The sequence below is a fragment of the Corythoichthys intestinalis genome, chromosome 2 (genome assembly GCF_030265065.1).
Source record: "Corythoichthys intestinalis isolate RoL2023-P3 chromosome 2, ASM3026506v1, whole genome shotgun sequence".
Taxonomy (NCBI): Eukaryota; Metazoa; Chordata; class Actinopteri; order Syngnathiformes; family Syngnathidae; genus Corythoichthys; species Corythoichthys intestinalis.
In genome coordinates, this window is record NC_080396.1 from 4,950,942 (window position 1) to 4,974,574 (window position 23,633).

General features: G+C 40.1%; 1 protein-coding gene across 4 annotated transcripts in view; it reads right to left on the reverse strand.

The window, feature by feature from the left end:
- tegt (testis enhanced gene transcript (BAX inhibitor 1)) overlaps positions 1 to 23,633 on the reverse strand; it is a 29,815-nt gene continuing 6,182 nt past the window's right edge. For all 4 annotated transcript variants that reach the window (XM_057857761.1, XM_057857776.1, XM_057857770.1 and 1 more), the window contains exons 4-10: positions 20,232 to 20,352; positions 20,102 to 20,150; positions 15,593 to 15,690; positions 8,620 to 8,699; positions 4,603 to 4,703; positions 4,453 to 4,528; positions 1 to 706 (exon numbers count right to left, since the gene is read on the reverse strand). In XM_057857761.1, coding sequence (XP_057713744.1) covers positions 680 to 706; positions 4,453 to 4,528; positions 4,603 to 4,703; positions 8,620 to 8,699; positions 15,593 to 15,690; positions 20,102 to 20,150; positions 20,232 to 20,352 — 552 coding nt within the window. In that variant the 3' untranslated portion in view covers positions 1 to 679. The remainder of the gene's footprint in view (positions 707 to 4,452; positions 4,529 to 4,602; positions 4,704 to 8,619; positions 8,700 to 15,592; positions 15,691 to 20,101; positions 20,151 to 20,231; positions 20,353 to 23,633) is intronic.

Genomic DNA, 23,633 nt, shown 5'->3' on the forward strand with positions numbered 1-23,633 from the left:
TTCAAAGAGGAGACATACAAGTTTATTTGTTAAAACTCGTCAAAATTCACTCAAATTTTGTCAACAATGTATATTTCTCCCACCAGCCCAATCTGGCAACGGTGATCTACAAGTCCGTTCGGTGGATTTTAGCTAAGATTCGTCAAAAATTGCAAAAGCAAAAAAAAAAAAAAAAAAAAAAAAAAAAGGGGGTTTTAATGCAGGCGCACCTGACTGCGTTTCGCAAATATATCAAATGAGTTTGCCCTTTACTTCAACAAAATTAATTCTTCACAGTATAGTCTTGACAAACAGAAGATTTCATTTGGCAAACTGTCAGATGTTTGTAGAACTGACAAAATACACAATTAGAAAAGGGCGACAACGGGGATCTAGAAAAGTGCGTCACATCATGACCACGTTTGGGAAGAACTTAAGAAAAAAATCATCGCAGGACGTCAACTTTCCCGCCCGTCTGGAAGTGATGGCACCAAAAAAAAAGCAAGAATATCTTTCAAACACTCGCTCACTCACTCCAGCGCTAGCATTAGTTTAAGTGGACAGACAATCATCTCTTTAAGTTAAACAAGAAAAAAGGAAATCATTTGCAATCGTCGTAAAAGAGGAATTGCTTCAAGAAATCAAAATGAACAAGTGCGCCAATTGCGGCAACCGCTTTCAAGCACGCTCGCAAACGGGTCTACTTCTTTTCCTTCTTCTTGGTGTCCTGAAAAAAAACAACAAAGAACAAAGCGTTAAAAGTCGACCAATAAATAGGCCAGATGATATATTGACTCTTCTTTTTAAAGAGAAGATAATAGAGTAGCTGCTAAGTTCACTATTTGGGTGATGATCCGATACGTGGGACGACCACACCCGCACATTCAACATAACAGTCATCTTATTACATCGCCCGATACTTGAAAAGATTAGAGAGGCCTGTAATTGTCAACAATGGTAAACCTCAACCAAGAGAGACAGAAAATCACATTGATATTTAAAGAATTTCTTTCCAAATTAGAGTGGAAAACAAGTATTTGGTCACCTACAAACAAGCAAGATTTCTGGCTGTCAAAGAGGTCTAACTTTTTCTAACGAGGTCTCCACTCCACTCCTTACCTGTATTAATGGCACCTATTTTAACTCATTATCAGTATAAAAGACACCTGTCCACAACCTCAGTCAGTCTCGCTCCAAACTACACTATGGCCAAAACCAAAGAGCTGTCGAAGGACATCAGAGAAAAATTGAAGACCTGCACCAGGCTGGGAAGACTGAATCTGCAATAGGTAAAACGCTTGGTGTAAAGAACTCAACTGTGAGAGCAGTTATTTGAAAATGGAAGACATACAAGACCACTGATAACCTCCCTCGATCTGGGGCTCCATGCAAGATCTCACCCCGAGGTGTCAAAATGATAACAAGAAGGGTGAACAAAAATCCCACAACCACACCGGGGCACCTAGTGAATGACCTACAGAGAGCTGGGACCACAGTAACAAAGGCTACTATCAGTAACACAATACACCGCCAGGGACTCAAATCCTGCACTGCCAGATGTGTCCCCCTACTGAAGAAAGTACACGTCCAGGCCCGTCTGCGGTTCGCTAGAGAGCATTTGGATGATCCGGAAGAGGACTGGGAGAATGCGTTATGGTCAGATGAAACCAAAATACAACTTTTAGGTAGAAACACAGGGTCTCGTGTTTGGAGAAGAAAGAATACTGAATAGCATCCGAAGAACACCATACCCACTGTGAAGCATGGGGGTGGAAACTTCATAATTTGGGGCCGTTTTTCTGCAAAGGGACCAGGACGACTGATCTGTGTAAAGGAAAGAATGAATGGGGCCATGTATCGAGAGATTTTGAGTGAAAGTCTCCTTCCATCAGCAAGGGCATGGAAGATGAGACGTGGCTGGGTCTTTCAGCATGACAACGATCCCAAACACACAGCCAGGGCAACAAAGGAGTGGCTTCATAAGAAGCATTTCAAGGTCCTGGAGTGGCCTAGCCAGTCTCCAGATGTCAACCCCATAGAAAATCTGTGGAGGGAGTAGAAAGTCCGTGTTGCCCAACGACAGCCCCAAAACATCACTGCTCTAGAGGAGATCTGCATTGAGGAATGGGCCAAAATACCAGCATCAGTGTGTGAAAAGCTTGTGAAGAGTTACAGAAAACGTTTGGCCTCCGTTATTGCCAACCAAGGGTACATAAAGTATTGAGATGAACTTTTGGTATTGATCAAATACTTATTTTCCACCATGATTTGCAAATAAATACTTTAAAAATCAAACAATGTGATTTTCTGAGGTTTTTTTCCCCCACATTCTGTCTCTCATGGTTGAGGTTTACCCATGTTGACAATTACAGGCCTCTAATATTTTCAAGTGGGAGAACAATTAGTGGTTGACTAAATACTTATTTGCCCCACAGTATATATATCATAACATTTTATTACCAAAAATCCAAAATTTTTGACAAAAATGGCAATTTCTTCTTTTGAAATATAAAAGAAACATCAAAAGCATGCAAAATCGGACAAAATAGGCCCGGACGGTAAGCAAGAATTGAATCCAACATTTTTAATGCCCAAAAAAAAAAAAAAAAAAAAAAATTTAAAAATCCAACGTTTTTGACAAACTTAACATCTTTAACAAAGCATTTTTGATAAAAATCAAAATATTTTAGGACCAAAAATCCAACATTTTTGTCAAAAAAAATTCAACGTCTTGGGGGGGAAAAAAGTATTTGGCCAAATATCAAAACCTTTTATTACAAAACATTCAACATTTTTGACAAAAACGTCTGTGGGGACTATTTTGAACACTGACACCATGGGTCATACAACGAGTCTGACAAAATGACATTTTTGAGTTTTTAAATCTGCTAATTTAGCAGTCATATTTTCGTTGTCCTGGCCTATACCTTAAATGGTGAAAAATGTACAGTGGTATGGAAAACGTATCTGAACCTTTGGAATTTCTCACATTTCTGCATAAAATCACCATCAAAGGTGGATCTTTGTCAAAATCACACAGATGAAAAAACTGTCTTCTTAAAATAAAACAACCCAAACATGTATAGATTTTTATATTTTAATGAGGATAGCATACAAACATTGACAGAAGGGGGGAAATAAGAAAGTGGACCCTCTGCCTTAGGCGACTTAAAGAGCAATTGAAACCAATTTTTACCAAACATTTTAAGTCAGGTGTGTGCCCAATCACTGATGAGTGCTTTAAAGCTGCCCTGCCCACTATAAAACACACACCTGGTGGGAAATGAGAAACATTATCTAATGTGCATCATGGTTGGGTCAAAAGCGCGGTCTGAAGACCTGCGATCAAGGATTGTTGATTTGTATACAGCTGGGAAAGGATAGAAAAACCATCTCTAAACGTCTGGATGTTCATTAATCGACCGTCAGAAAAGTTGTCTACAAATGGAGTGTTTGGCACAGTTGCTTCTCTCCCAAGGAGTGGCCGTCCACTAAAGTTGATGCCAAGAATTCAGCGCAGAATACTCAAAAAGGTAATAAAGAACCCTAGCGTGTCTGCTCAAGACTTGCAGAAATCACTGGGACAGTCCAATATGTAAGTGCACACATCAAGTATATGTAAATCTATGGCCAAGAATGGTATTCATGGGAGGACTCCACTGCAGTCTGAAAAAAACATTGTTGCTCATTTAATGTTCGCAAAAAGGCACTTGCACACTCCACAGATGTTTTGGCAAAATATTTTGTGGAGTGATGAAGTTGAATTGTTTGGGAGTAACACACAACATCATGTGTGGAGGAAAAATGGAACAGCTCACCAGCATCAACACCTCATCCCCACCGTGAAGCATAGTAGAGGGAGCATCATGATTTGGGGCTGTTTTGCTTCCTCGGGGCCTGGACAACTTGCAACCATTAATTGCAAGAATGAATTCAAAAGTTTATCAGGTAAATCAACTTCAGAATGGTTTCAGAAGAACAAAATACACATTCTGGAGTGGCCGAGTCAAAGTCCAGACTTGAACCCTGTTGAGATGCTGTGGCATGACCTACAGACAACGATTCATGCCAAAAATCCCAGGAATCTGACTGAACTACAGCAGTTTTGTAGAGAAGAATGGTCCTAATCGATGTGCCAGACTGATCTGCAGCTACAGGAAGCGTCTGGTTTAACTTATTGCTGCCAAATGGGGCCACAAAATATTAAATGTGATGGTTCACTTACTTATTTTTCCCTCTCCTGCCATTGTTTGCATACCACCCTCATTAAAATATGAAAAGCTATAAACGTTTTAGTTAAAGCAGACAGTGCTTATTCATCTGTGTGATTTTGACAAAGATCAGATCACATTTGGTGGTGATTTTATGCAGGAATGTGAGAAATTCCAATAGGTTCAGATACTTTTTCATACCACTTTATATAGACTTCTTTCATGATCGGCCAAAATATATCAACGTACACTCACAACCTACCTTCTCATTGAGGGCCAGGATGACCATCAACTTCCTGAAAATGGTGATGAAGTCCAGGAACAAGTCGACACAGTGCCTGCACCGATAAGGTTACGTGTCAAGTTTGCAACGTGGCGACACTAAAACGCGGGACGGGCGCGACAGCCTCACCACACGTAGTCTTTGTCACCGTTCTCAGCCTTCTCGATGATGAGCTGAGTGTCGAACAGCACGAAGCCGCACATCACAAGCAGGCCCAGGTACAGGTGAACCTGCCGCCAGAAGAAATGATAAGAATTTGGTGATCAAAATAAAGTTACCATAATTTTCGAACTATAAGGCACACTTGACTATAAGCCGCCACCCATCAAATGTGACACAAAAACGTCATTTGTTCAGAGATAAGGCACATTGAACTACAAGCCACAGCTGTCCTAGCTGTATTATGGGATAGTTACAGTGCCTTGCAAAAGTATTCGGCCCCCTTGAACCTGGCAACCTTTCGTCGCATTTCAGGCTTCAAACATAAAGTTATAAAATTTTAATTTTTTTGTCAAGAATCAACAACAAGTGGGACACAATCGTGAAGTGGAACAAAATTTACTGGATAATTTCAACTTTTTTAACAAAAAACTGAAAAGTGGGGCGTGCAATATTATTCGGACCCCTTGCGTTAATACTTTCTAGCGCCACCTTTTGCTCCAATTACAGCTGCAAGTCGCTTGGGGTATGTTTCTATCAGTTTTGCACATCGAGAGACTGACATTCTTGCCCATTCTTCCTTGCAAAACAGCTCGAGCTCAGTGAGGTTGGATGGAGAGTGTTTGTGAACAGCAGTCTTCAGCTCTTTCCACAGATTCTCCATTGGATTCAGGTCTGGACTTTGACTTGGCCATTCTAACACCTGGATACGTTTAGTTTTGAACCATTCCATTGTAGATTTGGCTTTATGTTTTGGATCATTGTCCTGTTGGAAGATAAATCTCCGTCCCAGTCTCAGGTCTTGTGCAGATACCAACAGGTTTTCCTCCAGAATGTTCCTGTATTTGGCTGCATCCATCTTCCCGTCAATTTTAACCATCTTCCCTGTCCCTGCTGAAGAAAAGCAGGCCCAAACCATGATGCTGCCACCACCATGTTTGACAGTGGGGATGGTGTGTTCAGGGTGATGAGCTGTGTTGCTTTTACGCCAAACATATCGTTTTGCATTGTGGCCAAAAAGTTCAATTTTGGTTTCATCTGACCAGAGCACCTTCTTCCACATGTTTGGTGTGTCTCCTAGGTGGCTTGTGGCAAACTTTAAATTAGACTTTTTATGGATATCTTTGAGAAATGGCTTTCTTCTTGCCACTCTTCCATAAAGGCCAGATTTGTGCAGTATACGACTGATTGTTGTCCTATGGACAGACTCTCCCACCTCAGCTGTAGATCTCTGCAGTTCATCCAGAGTGATCATGGGCCTCTTGGCTGCATCTCTGATCAGTTTTCTCCTTGTTTGAGAAGAAAGTTTGGAAGGACGGCCGGGTCTTGGTAGATTTGCAGTGGTCTGATGCTCCTTCCATTTCAATATGATGGCTTGCACAGTGCTCCTTGAGATGTTTAAAGCTTGAGAAATCTTTTTGTATCCAAATCCGGCTTTAAACTTCTCCACAACAGTATCTCGGACCTGCCTGGTGTGTTCCTTGGTTTTCATAATGCTCTCTGCACTTTAAACAGAACCCTGAGACTATCACAGAGCAGGTGCATTTATACGGAGACTTGATTACACACAGGTGGATTCTATTTATCATCATTGGTCATTTAGGACAACATTGGATCATTCAGAGATCCTCACTGAACTTCTGGAGTGAGTTTGCTGCACTGAAAGTAAAGGGGCCGAATAATATTGCACGCCCCACTTTTCAGTTTTTTATTTGTTCAAAAAGTTTAAATTATCCAATAAATGTTGTTCCACTTCACGATTGTGTCCCACTTTTTGTTGATTCTTGACAAAAAAATTAAATTTCATATCTTTATGTTTGAAGCCTGAAATGTGGCGAAAGGTTGCAAGATTCAAGGGGGCCAAATACTTTTGCAAGGCACTGTACATCAAACGGTATTAACTGGTAACACTTCATTAGACAGCGGCATCATACGACTGTCATAAGACCAAATGAACCACCATGAAGCTTTGAACCAATTGGGTGCAAAGCTTCATTGCTTCAAGAAGCCATCACAGTTCCCTTGGGGGAGACAGACAACCTCTTCTGCCACCTGCTGTCAACACCGTTGTTGTCTAACATGCCTCCTAGCATGCATTGCAGCGCTACAGATGTAAATAACAATCAAAATTCCTGCTCTGTGCTAATTATTTTTTCCCTTACTGTTCCAGTTGTTTCATTAATTGGTAGTTATGGAATTTGGTAACACTTTATTTGACAGTGGTGCCATAAGACTGTCATGACACAATCATAACTATGACACGACACTGTCATGAGCATTAATGGACGCTTATAACATATCATTTAGTGTTATCCGGCAAATTATCTCACTTTTGAATGGATGTAAAAGATCTAAATTGGATATAAATGGTGTTAGTAACAATTTGCCAGAGGACAGTTAACTAATTTGCTCCCAAAAACGTATAAAGCCATGACTGGTAGTTCTTTTTTTTCGTACAAAAAAATCCCTGCACATTACCTGTGCGTCATGTCATACCTATGCTATGTTGTAGAGCTGAAACGAATACTCGAGCAACTCGAGTAACTCTTTAAAAACTGATCCGAGTAGTTTTATTCACCTCGAGTAATCGTTTATTTTGACAGCTCTAAGCATCACGTTTTGCCCGGACTACTTTTAATGCGGGACGCGCTGATTTCACGTACGTAGAGGAAGAAGAAGAAGAGAAAAAAAACTTACTGCAGCCGACAGCCGCTACAAACGACGCCGACGCTGCTTAATACTAGCCCGCACGATGCTAGCTGGTAGCAGGTAGTCTGATGAGTCTCATAGAGATCACATGTATGTTGAACTAGATGCGAAATGACAGACTCGGCCGCTTCTGGGCAGCGATAGTAAACAGCCGCCATCTTAAAGCAGTAGAGCGCTAAGCGCTAATAAATAAGATTAACGTAACGTTAGCCCTGCGGAGGGCTAGGTTTCTATTAATTATGACCACTGTCGATGCTTGGCTCACGTGTCTTACATACAGGCTTTAACATAACATAGCAATGTGGAGTGATGAGAGAGTAAAATAAAATGTCAATAATGCTAACTATCAATTTTAGCTCAATAGTCATTGCTGGATAAAACACCAAGTAGCACTGGACCCTAATGTGCTCCAATACAGCCTGTATCATACATTTATTTTGAACACTGCAAAAACTCAAAATCCTATCAGGACTTACAGTTTAGACTAACTTAAAACTTAACTAGAACTTAAAAATGGCTTGTCAAAAATAGAAATTCAATGCAAACACATGGGGGGAAAAAATCCTAACTTTTAAGTGATGTGTGTTATCAAGCGATTAACGGCATTTTTAGGTAATATATATATTTTTGTTTATTTTTTTAAAAAGATCTAAAGGTTTTTTGAGTTAAAGCAGTGAATTAGTCTTTTTTTTTTTTTTTTTTACTTACATCTGATATGCAATTGTTGGCTGTTTTCAACAATATACATCGAAAATAAAGACATTGATTGACTGAAAATGGTTCAAGATTAGATTAAATGTTTTCTCATGTATATTTATAATTGCTCTTCACCCAAAAATATATTTGTTTTATCCGATTACTCGATTAATCGATAGAATTTTCAGTCGATTACTAAAATATTCAATAGCTGCAGCCCTACTATGTTGGATGATTTATGTGTGTCTACTTGGAACTTGCTCTGTAATTTCTAAAGAGAGAGAAGTGGCGGCGCGGAACAAAGTCTGCAGCGGCCCGATGCTCACTCATCGAACGGAATTTCGTTCCATCTGTTGTCATCTTGTGACAGCTGGTGTCAATTACAAATAAATCTCTGAATCTGAAGCCGCAGGATTCAAAATGAAGGAAAAAAGTAGCCGCATATAGTCAGAAAATTACAGTAATTACATAGTATCTTTTCAATATCGTATCAAGGCCGTGGCATATCAAAGTGCATTGTATCATAAGTGTATTGTCCCATCCCTAAGGCGCCCACACATAATGACATGGAGAAAGACTGACCTTGAAGATGACAATAGATCCGATGAATATATTGGCGATGGAAATAAGTAAGAAGATTCCCATGGCGGACATCAGCGTGCCTGTTGAACAAACAACCGGCAGGAAATTAGCATCATCACACAATGTACTAGCGCGTTGGTCACAAATACGATACACTGAATCTTCCGCATTGCCAAACTATAGTTTTATCTTCAACAAATCTCGTTATGTTACATGACGCATTTTCAGGAATTTTCCTAACTGTCCATCAGCGACATACCATTGTACAGGCCGACCGATATGTCAGCCAGCTGATATCCACCGAGAAGGCCATAAGGCCGACAACCGGCGACTTGTCGCACACCCCCTGTCAGGGAAGTTCACTTTTGAACTTCAAGACAAGTATCAATCGATAGCTCAAATATGAAAAATGAATCAGACTCAGCCAACGATTGCCTGCTTCAAAGACTTTATAAACAAGTTATATATCAAGGGTACAAATGGTGTGATCCAGTCAGCTGCTGTGATCACGGAGTACAACGAAAATACACAAGTCAAGGGTCGATATGCTTGTTGAAAGGGTGTTGCTTACTCTGAAACGATACCTTGTACGAAAACATAAGTGAACGTTATTAGTGCCCAACTCTGGTGATTTTCCACAGAAAAACATCCTGAGTTATGACCTTGCGCACTGGCTGTAGCTGGTACAAGAGGGAGTAAAATCAGATAAGGCAGTCAAACTGATACTCATTGTAGAATGTTCAAAGGAATAAATATGCAGCACAGGAACATAGACGGTTACAGTCTCGCAAATGAATATAGTTTCACAGCAGTTATGTGTTTATATAAGCATGAATAAAATATTCTTTCACACCCCCCTTAGTCCTCTTCGCGTGCCCGCCCACATAGCGCTTTCCTCGGCTTGGCCACGAGCAGGCCCCGCTCCGACATCGGCCGTTTTGTCCACCAAGAATGTGCCATTTTTGCCGTTCATTCCTCTCTCTGCCTGCCCGCGGGGCCACAGCAGAAAGGCGAGCCGCAACTTGCTCGCCGCCGGTGGCTGGCCGATTGGTGAAGACAATAAACTCCACCGCCGTGAGTGACATAAGTCGGGGTAGTTTTGTGTGTTTTTTCGTTTTCGAAAGGCGAGACAAAGACTTGAAACGCCGCTCGGTTCGGGTTAGCATGTCAGCTAGCTGTCACGCCTCCTGTTTTGTTTACATTTTCGTCGTTTCCCTTACTCTCCCTGGTGATGAGCACTGCCTGAACGACAAGCTGTAACTTGCTCACCACCAGTGGCTGGCCAATCGGTGAATACAATCAATCAACTCCGCCGCCGTGAGTGACATGACTCGGGGTAGATTTGTGAGATTTTTCATTTTTGAAAGGCGAGAAAAAGACTTGGAAACACCGCTCGGTTTGGGTTAGCATGTCGGCTAGCTGTCACGCCTCCTGTTTTGTTAACGCTCTTTCCTCCAGCTCCAAAGCCGGGGCAGGGAAATGACAAGCCGGACAAACTCCGGTGGTATAAAATACCGTTCGGGAGGTGAAAGAAGTCGGCAGTTTTGACCATTATGAATTAATCTTGCCCTGTCGTACTGAATAATTGGATTTTTAATATTTCATATTTTCATTTAGCACCATACTGTTATTTGTCATGACCATACCATTTATTTAGCAAAAGGGGGAAAAATACTTTGATAAAAAGAATGTTGGAGTAGACATGAAATCGTTACGCTGCAGACGTCATCATCCAGCTGGGGCCGCTAGAGTGCTATAATGACAGGCGTGGCTAAACGGCAGATTAAAAGACTAATTTCTTATCTGCGCTTTGCCAAGTTGTTGTATATTGTCAAACCGTCTCAAAATATGATTTTAAATCACATAATAATGCTGTTTTTATGCTGTCACAGGCACTTTAAATAGTGTTTCAATTGTCTTTCATTATTAACGTACTATAAAGCAGGGCTCCCCAACCTTTTTTGCACTACGGATTGGTGTTATTTGGGTCTTTTTTTCATTATTAACGCACTATAAAGCAGGGCTCCCCAACCTTTTTTGCACTACGGATTGGTGTTATTTGGGTCTTTTTTTCACAGAAAGGTGTTCTGACAAATTTTGCTACACCTCAAAAATTGCAACGATGCGGTTCTGCGCATGCGCGTAATGTTAAAAATGGCCGCGAATGCAGCCATTCCAAAGCAGAGGTTGCGCTAGACTTTTTCGTTGTCTGTCATTTTGACTGACAGTGTCATAAAAATCCGGTCATAATCTATTTTTACCAGTCACTTACATTTTTAAAATGATAATAATGACATATTCTATAGTATTTAGTTTTCATTCATTTTTAATTAATATTCTGTCCGAATAAGCTTAATGTAGTGGAGAAAACTGGATTCTCGCTGATTCAGGTTGATTTTAGCTGTGTTCAAGTCAGTGTGTTGGCCAAACACCACTTAAGGCCCACTCAAAGTAGAGGCAATCACAGCACTTGGACAGGTGGCTGGATTTCTCCTTTTTCTTTAATGCAAATCCTCTTAAATCAACTTTATACAGTTCATTCATCCCAACTGTCCATGTAGATGTGGAAATGGTTATATTCTTGAGTAGGTGTTTGTGGGTATATATGTGTGTATCTGTGTGTGTGGTTTATCTGTACAAAAGACATGAAAAGAAACAATAAATAAATATACAATGCTTAAATTCAACTTAATTACATTTAAACATGTAGATGGAATATTCGAAGTTAAGCTTGAACTATTTTCTACGCTCCAGCTAAGCACTTCCGGTTCCGGGCACTTATTGTGAAGGCGGATTCACTCTACTTCCGGTGCGCTATGCCGCAACTTGTCGCTATTTTAGAATCGCAGCATAGCAACACGCTAACGGACTACCACGCAAAACAATCGGACGAACTATCATAACAACAGCAAAAGGTAATCATAACAAATTGTCTACGTAAATATGAATGCTGCTTGTGATACTCACTTTGCATTTACGCACAGCAATGAACAAACACACAATTAGACGCACGCTCATGTCGTGCATCCACCCGTGACTTTCTTACTATTGACATCCGCATTCTGGTACGGTGCATGCGCAATCCAACTTTTCACCTATTTACGTCAGCCAAATGTGGGAATCAAATGATGCTGAAGGCATTGAACGAGCAACTGTGAACATCTTAAGCAAACAATCACATAACTTTGTAGCCTTTTCTACACTTAACAAGAGGCAAACAGACAGCGGAGTTCACCAATCAGCGACGGGCAGACGTGCCGCTAGCAAAGCGACAAGGGCAGGACGAGGGACTTGCACGCGGAAGTAAACATACGAGGAGAACGGAGTTTATTCAACATGGCTAGCGAGAGACAGACTTGTCAATGACTCGTTGTGTTTTAGCTTATTTAAAACTGAATTTACCGCGGATTGGAACATATTCTCGGCCCTCCCGTTCGCCATCCGTGTTGCTCTAGAGACGGCTTTCGGCGCGCAAGAGTGACGTTGCTCGTGAAGAACACGTCACGAAAATAAACAAATCTGATTTGTCGATTGATTTTGTACCTTCTCGAGAGGCTGTGTCCCAGACTTTTCTCTCACTGTTTGAAAAATACAGGGAGAACAGTCTGGCTGTGCCAGGCAAACACTCAGTTGCCTTAACATTTTTCCGGGTAAGGCCAACGACGTCATGCATCAAGAGAGACAATAGCTAATTAATATGCTCACTTGCCACCCTGTGGGTGTGAATTGCAACCTGTCAAAATGACGGATGGACTTCAGTTTTTTCCGTCACCGTTTTAAAAAACCGGTCAACGACGGAAAATATTCGGTTAACGCGACCCCTGTTCCAAAGTAAACACTACAAACTTTTCTTAAAAATACGGAATATTAACTTACGTTTGATCATGGATGGACATGTAGAAAGGTTCTCAGACACATCCTGCCATGTTTGGTGCAGACAACTGCACACCGCTCTCTCACCGTTTACGACTTCGCCGTGTTAAGCATTACCTGAGAAGCCCGCTTCACAAAGACCCGATGTTGGAAATTGTAGCAAGGTTTTCAGTGCTCTCGTAGTGATGTCGGGATATTCCGGAATGACTAATTCAGAACCTCGTCAGAGTTGTTGTCTGAAATGTACCAAAATTAAGGTCGCCGTCATTTGCGATCTCAGCAAGCTGATCCTCCTGTTGCACAGACATCACTCGGTTTGTTCACAAACGGGTCACGAATCCACTCCTTCGCAGTTTGTGGGTCTTCGAGGTTGTAGGCTCATCTTCTGGCTCGTCAGGTGCCCTTTTCGCCGTAAATAATCTCTCCAAAGACTTTCCGGGAACAAATGTGCTGCGCCCGTGGCTTAGTCATACTTTATTATCGAGGACAAGCGCACATAGATACATTATATATACAGAACAAGATGTACTGCTAGCAGTCCAAACAATTGATTTCTATGATGACATTCTAATCAATCCTGTAGTATTATATCTAGAGTAGACAGGGATATTGGTGTGTTAAGCTGCCAGAATGCGGTTGTTAATAAATTATTATTTCTTTGCGGCCCGGCAGCAAATGCGCGACGGACGAGTACCGGTCCGCAGCTCGGCAGATGGGGACCCCTGCTATAAAGTTTATCTGCCTTAACCATCTGACATAATCAGCTTTGGAAATTGGTAATCAGGCATTGGTTGGCCTCTAAACAATGGCCATGGAGAAAGTCTGCGTGATGTCACGATGACGTCACCTCGCTTAGCAACGTGTCGCCATTTTGTGAAGGGGGAACGCACAGCTAATCATTCCACTGACAAACGTCTGAAATTAATATATTTCAGGTGTGTTTTGCGTCTTTTTTCTAGGGGTGTGCAAAATTTCCGATTCTTAGATTATTCGCGATTCGGCCGTGGAAGATTCGAGAACGATTCACAAACATCCAAATTCCGATTATTGAAATATGCGAAGTAAAGCGGAAGTACACAACACTCAGCGTGCCGCGCGGTCTTCGGGACGGAACGGAGCAAGAGTAGCTAAACATCATGCTTCTCATTACCCGGCCCCTCGGGTAATGCCAATGCTCAACTCACGGCTCTCCCTCAACTCATGCCACGAGATAAAAAAAAAACACAACAACATACCTGACTGCTGCCGAAAAGCTGCTACTAAGTACATCCACATAATGTTACGGTAGATATCCTTTATATAGGACTAGATGCAATATAGATTCGGAAGCGTTAGCAGCACACCTACAAAAAGCTAGATGCGGGGGTTAGTAAACATCTTAAATCAGTACACTTCCCTGCAAGGCTGTTGTAGCGAACCTTCCAAGCGAACCTAATTAACTTTTTATCTAAAATACTCCTAAATTGGTAAAATATTGACTTGAATCTATCTTTAAAATAGTTTTAAAACTTTCACATGTCGAAAGTAGACAAAAGGGAAATTATGGAATAACGGGAGCAATTTTAACAACTTTAACGGTTGATTCACAACATTAAATTAATTGAATGTAGTTTAAAGCTGCTGATACAGAATGGGGACTGGAGTTTTTTATTTACTGTTATTTTTGTGTATTTGTGTACTGTTATATGTTAACTTGATACTGAAATTGTAGTTTGGTTTAGCCTGAGAGTATTTCTTGAACAATAATGAAATAATAATAATAACAATTGAAAAATAATGTACAAAACAAACAAAAAAAATAAAAATAAAAAAAGGTTGGGGGGGTGCATCAATAATCGTTTTATAATCGGAGCCTCTGAATCGTAATCGTAATCGAATCGTTAGGTGCCCAAAGATTCCCAGCTCTAATAACCACTGCCTAGTCTATTGAATCCTAGCAGCTAATTGGGGCAAAAATTAAACTTTACTCAACAGCAGAGGTTGCGCTAGACTTTTTCGTTGTCTGTCATTTTGACTGACAGGGTCATAAAAATCCGGTCATAATCTATTTTTACCCGTCACTTAAATTTTTAAAATGATAATAATGACATATTCAATAGTATTTAGTTTTCATTCATTTTTAATTAATATTCTGTCCGAACAAGCTTAACAAGAGAATCCACACCGTGCCATCACACATCAAGCAGATGAATATGTAACTTTTTCTCCGCAGTGACAAAAACAGCTGCCTGTGGCCCCAGTAGGTAGGCTACGTATGGAATAATGAAATTACCAGTTCACCTGCTGTTCACACCTTCCTCCTGGTGCGCATGGACTTGAATTGCGTGCCCGCTTGTGCATAATCAAATGTCTCAAGTGGGATTGCTGCAGAGGCTATTGTCATGAGGTTTTGGACTTTTGCCTCGGACAGACCACTTCTCATGGCCGTTTTGATGTTGTTCTGGAGGCTGAATGCGCGCTCTGCGGCCACACTCTTTTTTCACCTCTTTTATCAACACCATCGTCGTTTTGGGGCTTTTTGAAGAAACTTCGGACACTCAGTTGCCTTGACATTTTTCAGAGTAAGGCCAACAACGTCATGAATCAAGAGAGACACTTTGTTGTGGCTGGTGACGTCATTAAATGCCCGGATGTCCGACTTCCTCTGTTGGAAAACCAAGCAGCACCTCTCACTTTTTAACAAAAAGCGACTCAAAATGCCCCAAAATCATCAGGATGTGACCCAAATGCCAAAATAACAGCAGGACGTGCCCTGGATATGCCACACAATCAACAGGAAATGACTCAACAATGCCCCAAAATCAACTAGATGTGAAATTAGCAGGTGAAGGGGAAAGGATATCATCATCGCACACACCATATAATTGTTTGCATTAGTCTAACACAGGAAATACCTAGTAATGGGTTCCCATGCAACCTCCGCACAGATTGCATTTTCTCATGACAAAAATCAACTAATAAAATGACAAATATTGAATAACGCATGCGACTTCGCTCAAGAGTAAAAGTCATCTTTCTGACACGCTTCTCACCGACGAGCAAGTTATAAAATGGCTTTCAATGTTTGTGTGAGAGATTCTCATAGCGAGTGAAGCATTACCTCCGAGGAACAGGTAGCTCCTACGTTTGGCGTAGAGGGCGCTGAGTGTGAAACAGATGAAAATCAGAGAAGTTCCCAGGAAGGCTGTGACGATAATGCTACAATAATACAAAAAGAAAATGTAAGCAAACTAAAAGACACCCCAAATAATTCAAGCAAAAAAACGAACAAGGCCAAATGATGACCTCTGTCAAGTTCGCCCCCCATCAAGCACAAATATATGTGGCGGAAAACAAAATTGTCCGATACGCATGTGTGATACATCATTGGAAAGCTTAAAATCTCAATTTTCTAGGGGAAGACGTTTTTAACAGGTGAACAGCAAAACCCTATCTGGAGGTGAGAGGACCCGAGAGCAGAATTACAGACGCCATGACTTTAACGAGATATTTTTGCGTACTTACCTTGTTTCGATCCAAAAACTCCATGTAGCATGTATCACTAAGTGTCAATACACAGCTGTGAATGACCAAAGTTGTTTTTGGGGGGATTCTATGGGTGAAACATGGTAATTAGGGCTGTCAAAATTAACGCGTTAACGGGCGGTAATTAATTTTTTAAATTAATCACGTTAAAATATTTAACGCATGCGCGGAACGACCCACTCAAGCATTGCCGCGAACAGAATACAATGGCCCCCGAACCATTTTTAATTTGTCTGTTTTACCCTGGAGATCCCCGTTTACAGATGTTGCTCAACCGCTTTTGTTCCAACCCAGCCATAAAAAGATTATATAGTTATTATTCAAAATGTCTGTCATTTTTAGCTTAAAATCATTAATTGATGTCTAATATTTAGCTAAACAAAAAAACAAACAAAAAAAAAACACTTCAACAAATTATTCACCCGCATATTTTAAACAAGTCACGTCACAATGAAAAAAATACTGTAAGTTCCCGAGTATAACGCGCATTTTCCCCCAAAATCAACTTGTAAAATCATGGTGCGCATTATAAACGGGTACAAGGATGGAGGCAGAAATATATATATTATATATATATATTAGAGCTGAAACGAGTACTCGAGCAACTCGAGTAACTCGAGTTTAAAAACTGATCCGAGTAATTTTATTCACCTCGAGTAATCGTTTATTTTGACAGCTCTAAGCATCACGTTTTGCTAGGACTACTTTTAATGCGGGACAACGCGCTGTCACGTGCGGAGAGGAAGAAGGGGAAAAAAAAACTTACTGCAGCCGACAGCCGCCACAAACGACACCGACGTTGCTAAATACTAGCCCGCACGATGCTACGTTGGTACAGGTAGCGTCTGATGCGTCTCATAGAGATCACATGTATGCTGAACTAGATGCGAAATGACAGACTCGGCCGCGTCTGGGCAGCGTTAGTAAACAGCCGCCATCTTGAAGCAGTAGAGCGCTAAGCGCTAATTAAGAGCGCTAAACGCTAATAAATAAGATTAACGTTACTGTCGCTACTAGTAATAAAGAGCGCTAAACGCTAATAAATAAGATTAACGTTACTGTCGCTACTAGCTCACATAACATTAGCCCTGCGGAGGGCTAGGTTTCAATTAATTATGACCACTGTCGATGCGTGGCTAACGTGTCTTACATACAGGCTTTAACATAACATAGAATTTTCAGTCGATTACAAAAATATTCGATAGCTGCAGCCCTAATATATATACATATATATATATATATATATATATATATATATATATATATATATATACACTGATTTTTTTTTTTTGACACGGCCACATTGTATTAAAGAAACGTATGCGGCAATCCGTTGCCGACCATTACGGTACGTGACGTCACCATTTTGTTTCGGTAATACTTCACTCTGATCGGCCGAATGATTTCGTCCGTGTTAAATTCTGCTTTTTTCAGTCTTCATAAAGCACAGAATTTAGTTTCCTGAAATCATTTGTGTCAATGTTTATTGCAGCTCCGCAACTCGGACCATAACCAGGCGTGAAAATGGGTCAGGGGTTAACCCTTAATCTCCTTTCCCTACGAGGCATGTCTATGTAATGAAATATAAATATTTAAAAAAAAAAAAAAAAAAAAAAAAAACAGACTCCCCGGTGGCTTTTAGTTTTAAAGCTTTCTTAATTTCTTTCTCTCTCAATAACGATGGAGGTAGATTTGTGTTTTTATTATTCAATCAAAAAACAAAGTTACTTCTATCAAAAACAAAGTTGCTTCAATCAAAATACAGTTATACTTTTAATCCCAAAAGTCACTTCAATAAAAAAGTTTTTGATTGCAAAATAAATTTGAGACAAAAAAAGCATTTGAAAACTATTTTTCTTGATTGAAACAAATTTTTCCATTGAAGTAATGTTGTTTTGCGTTTGGGCCACATTTTGGCTAGGACATTTGTGTTTTTATTATTCAATCAAATAAGTTGCTTCAAACACAAAATATATATAAAAAGAAAAACTTTGCACATGTGTCAATCACCGTTTAACAAAGCCTGAGAGGGTTTGAGTAGACTCAGTATGAAGCATTTAATAAAGCCAAGCATTTTCTTACTACTTTATTCTTGTTTAAAAATAATTCTGTGGGGCAGTAACATGTTTAAAACTTATCATAATTCTTACATTTTGAAGTGCTTGAAAACCATTTATAAATGATACTTTGGTGAAAAAAGTGAAAAAACGTCATATACATGTATCTTTTTTCCAATGTAAAATCTGAATAAATACATTGAACACACACTAAAAAAATGGGGGGGGGGGCGCTACTTTCACTTATTGCGGCGGGTTCTGGTCCCCATTAACCGCGAAAAACGAGGGATCCCTGTATTTCTGAAAAGCTTTAAGAAGCAAGAGTCATTCCCACCACTCGTCGGGCCGGTGTTGTGCCGACACCGGCCATCAGCTCAAGTCCCAGCCGAAAATAACGCGTCTAAGACGGACGACGGGAGCGATGCGATGCGAGGCGACCCCTCAATCCGAGAGCATGCCGCTTAATTTGACTCAACAGTGTGTTTCTTCGTTTATATTACCGCTAAATACACAAGCTTGACGCCAATTTAACGGGAGCTATTTTTTTTCATGGGAGATTTGGCTAGCTCTGGCAGTGTTCAAAGCAAGCTGCAACGAATGGCATTAACTTTTTTATATCGCAAAATGTGAAAACGATTGAAACCATTACTCACCAAATTCAATCTGCTGGCAAATACAGGCAAGTGTTTATGCTGCGCTCTGGTCTGCCCCGGTGTGGATAAGGCCTGCTTTTTTGTTTTCGCAGCTTTGCAATTCAACCAAAGGCTCGCCGAGCACTCCTTGTTTCACGTAAGGAGGGCGCGTGTTTGGAATAATGGCCCCCGCAGCTTGGGCCGATGATTGGTTCTCGTCAGCGAAGCATCTAGAAGGATTTGCTGACTGTGTTCTTAAGTGCTCAGTTTACGTACTAAGTTAATAACATGATGATAATAATAATAATTTAATAAAACCTCCCGACCCAACCCCCCCCTCCTCCCAAAAAGAATTTCTCCTCGGATCTACGCAATTCACGTAGTTCGCCCTTTTTGACTTCAAAACGGCGAATTTCGCCGAAAGGTGAGAGATTTTCATGCCTGCATAACAAACGTAAGCACACAGACTTTCTGTGTCCGTCAACTATATCTGTCCATCGGGAAACTCAAACCCAAATAACAATAGTTCCTATTGTTACTATCGTGTCGACAGCGATGAGCGCTCTCGGATTTCCGACTTTTCATTTTACCGTATCAATCCATGGAAGAAACATTTATTCATCATGATGAAATGAGCAAGTTATACAGCAGCCTTTAAAAGAAAAGTCACATCTTGGTGTTATGGTGTTATACTTATATAGCGCTTTTCCACCTTTCAAGGCGCTCAAAGCGCTTTACACTATCTCGCCATGCACCTACTGGTGACGCAGCACCAGGAGCAATGTGGGGTTCAGTATCTTGCTCAAGGACACTTAGTCGAGTTCATCAGGGCGGAGAATTGAACCCACAAGCTCTGGGTTGGGGGACAACTACTCTACCACTGAGCCACACCACCCCCCTCTGTTTTGTTTTCTCCTATATTCTGGTAAGTTAGAGAAGTTGTCAAATCATATTATTACCTTAAATATTGTCAGTTTATGGTAATGTTTTGAACTACCATTATGCTATGCTTGTGCTGTGTTTCACCAGTCAGTAAAATGACATTTCTGTATCTGTACACGAGCACTGTTTTCTTGTATTCTTCTATTTATTGGTGCTAAAATTAGGGTGCGCATTATAAACGGGCACAATAATTTTCCCTAGATTTTACAAGGAAATTTAGGGTGTGCCTTATATTCAGGAAATTACGGTGGTGTCTGTAAATAAGTCACGAATATCTACCTGGTATCTTTAATTATACTTTCATTTCCAGTTAGTTTCCAATGATGCATCACACATGCCTATAGTACAATTTTGAAATTTGGCCAAATTGGGGGTCTCAGAGTGGAACTTCAAGTCACTTGAATATGCATCTGATGGGGAACTCCACGGAGGTCAAATTATGTTATACCATACCTGGGATTTATGGCGATGATAAGGTCCAAAGTGGGTCCGAGGCCGACACCTAGGAGGAGGAAGTGGGATAACATCTAGATTAGTCTTTCTCAAACACGATTTTGCCCATCCAAAGTGTCTGATTGGCGACCGTTGAGGAAGGCGAATCCCGCCAAGATGCCCAGCCTCTTTCTCTCCGTGTCAGGGTTGTGCGGCGTCATGGCCAGCCACACCAGCATTCCCAGCGACGCCAGTCCACAGAGAAAACCTCCCTGACAAGCAAGCAAAGACACAAACATTATTTCCTGGTTTCTCATAACTCAAGTGGCTGCTAAATGATGGCAACGGAGGCCCAAACTTCAAATTCATGTTCGATGAGCACCACACCTGTCGTTTTTCGGACGAGAAGCTTCTATTATTATTTTTTATTTACCCTCACGAACGTCCAAATTACGATTATTGAAATATGCCAAGTAAAGCACACCTAAAACACAGTCAGCACGGTCTTCGGGACGCAATGAGGAACGGACCAAGAGTAATAACATCATGTTTGTCATTACCAGTGTAATGACACACGAGCTTTTTGGCATCCGACGTAAAATTTCACACGCCATTTGTTTCTACATCTGACGACATGACAGCACTGCAGACGAGCGCGGATTTTCTTGTGAGAGAAATCAACACAGGTTTCAAAAAGGTTGGTACAGGTGGTGAAACAAGGAAAAAGGTGACGCTTACCATTGAAATGATGCAAATTATAGAAAAATATGAGCGTGGAGTGCGCATCTGTGAACTGACTCAACAATACATCTCCTTGGTCCTCCCCCGACCACCGTTCGCCAGTTTTTATAAGTTAAAGTGACAATCACAGGGTGTTCCAAAATGTTTGACCCCATTTTGTAGGCCAATAATTTTGACAATTTACATTGGAATGACCTCAAATTTTCACAAGTTTTTGTGTGTAACGTTAGGCATTTCTATCTTTTCAGGTTAAGAAATGCCGTTCAGTTCAAAAGAAAAGGCATTTTGCGTAGAGTATGCTCGGGCTCAGTCACCAAAGACACTACAGTGTGCCTTCACAAATTTTGCAAAGAAGGCACCAACTACAAAACAAATTAGGACTTGGCACCAAAAATTTCAAGTTTGGAGTTTGGCACGAGCTCGTATACCGACTCGACGTGTGCAGAGTCACAGGCGGCGCTCATATTGAACATTTTGAAAATCTGTCATGGATAGGGTTGGGCATCGTTTCAAATTGAACGACTCTGGTTCAGATTCCGGTTTTCGATTCTTTTAAGAGGCAGGGTCCAAAAAAAAAAAAAAAAAAAAAGGCAAGGTCAAAAAATCCATAGTTTAAAAATTTATTAGTTTATATTAATATCTTAACTTCTCGATTTTTTTTAATTATATGAATTTAAAATGTACTATTATTTATATGAATTTAAAATCTATTATTATTATTATTATTTAGGGCTGTCAAACGATTAAAAATTTTTATCGAGTTAATTACAGCTTAAAAATTAATCGTAATTAATCGTAATTCAAACCATCTATAAAATATGCCATATTTTTCTGTAAATTATTGTTGGAATGGAAAGAAAAGATGGATATGTACATTCAACATTTGGTACATAAGTACTAGAGGTGTGCAAAATTTCCGATTCTTAGATTATTCGCGATTCGGCCGTGGAAGATTCGAGAACGATTCACAAACATCCAAATTCCGATTATTGAAATATGCCAAGTAAAGCGGAAGTACAACACACTCAGCGCGCCGCGCGGGCTTCGGGACGGAATGGAGCGGGAGTAGCTAAACATTATGCTTCTCATTAACCGGCCCCTCGGGTAATGCCAACGCTCAACTCACGGCTCTAGCTCAACTCATGCCACGAGATAAAAAAACACAACAATATACCTGCCTGCTGCCGAAAAGCTGCTACAAGTACAGCTAAGCTACATAATGTTACGGTAGATATCATTTATATAGGACTAGATGGATTATAGACTCGGTAGCGGTAGCAGCACATCTGCAAAAAGCTAGATGCGGGCGTTAGTAAACGGCCGCCATCTTAAAGCAGTAAACTTCCCTGCAATGCTGTTGTAGCGAACCTTCCAAGCAAACCTAATTAACTTTTTATCTAAAATACTCCTAAATCGGTAAAATATTGACTTGAATCTATCTTTAAAATAGTTTTAAAACTTTCACATGTCAAAAGTAGACAAAAGGGAAATTATGGAATAACGGGAGCAATTTTAACAACTTTAACGGTTGATTCACAACATTAAATTAATTGAATGTAGTTTAAAGCTGCTGATACAGAATGGGGACTGGAGTTTTTTTTATTTAATGTTATTTTTGTATATTTGTTTACTGCTATATGTTAACTTGATACTGAAATAGTAGTTTGGTTTAGCCTGAGAGTATTTTTGAACAATTTTGGAACTAATGTACAAAACTTTATTTAAAAAAAAAAAAAAAAAAAAAAAAAAAAAAAAAAAAGGAGGGGGGTGCATCAATAATCGTTTCATAATCGAATCGGAGCCTCTGAATCGTAATCGTAATCGAATCGTTAGGTGCCCAAAGATTCCCAGCTCTAATAAGTACGGTATTTGTTTATGAGAACAATAAATCAACAAGATGGCATTAACATTATTAACATTCTCTTACAGGGATCCATGGATAGAAAGACTTCTAGTTCTTAAAGATAAATGTTTGTACAAGTTTTAGAAATTTTATATTAAAACCTTCTTAATGTTTTCGTTTTAATAAAATTTGTAAAATTTTCAATCAAAAAATAAACTGGCAGCTCGCCATTGTTGATGTCAATAATTACACAAGGCTCATAGGTGCTTAAGCCCATAAAATCAGTCGCACCCAAGCGCCAGCAGAGGGTGACAAAACTCCAAAAACATAAGTAATAAGTTGGCATTGCACTGTGCTGTCATTTTAATCAGTTTGAGCGGGGCATATGCGTTAATTGCGTCAAATATTTTAACGTGATTCATTAAAGAAAAATAATTACTGCCTGTTAACGCGATAATTTTGACAGCCCTATTATTATTTACTATTAATATAATTAATATGAAATATATGAACTTCTCACAGGGTTATTTTTAACTTGTATATAAATATCAGTCATTGAACTCGAATGTGATGAAGTTTCTTTCACAAAGGTGTTTTTTTTTTTCAAAAGCTCAGAGAAAACATTTACTTATATTCTTTTGCCATACATGTACCTTAGCTGGGAGCTACAACGAAGTATTAGTATAAATTCTTCTATTGATTATAATTTGATGTAGATGAAGCAAAATAATAAGGTTTCCTTATTTGTAAAACCAATTCTGTTGTGTTTACAGACATATGCAACGTTTATGTTGTGACAATACCAGTTAGGCCAGTGAGTGTGCTGTAGTAGTGTGTACGTATAATGCAGTGCTTCTCAATTATTTTCTGTTACGCCCCCCCCCAAGGAAGACGTAAATGTTTCGCCCCCCCCAAACTCTGTAAATAGTATCATTTGTCTATAATATTACTATTAAAAGTACGCCTCTG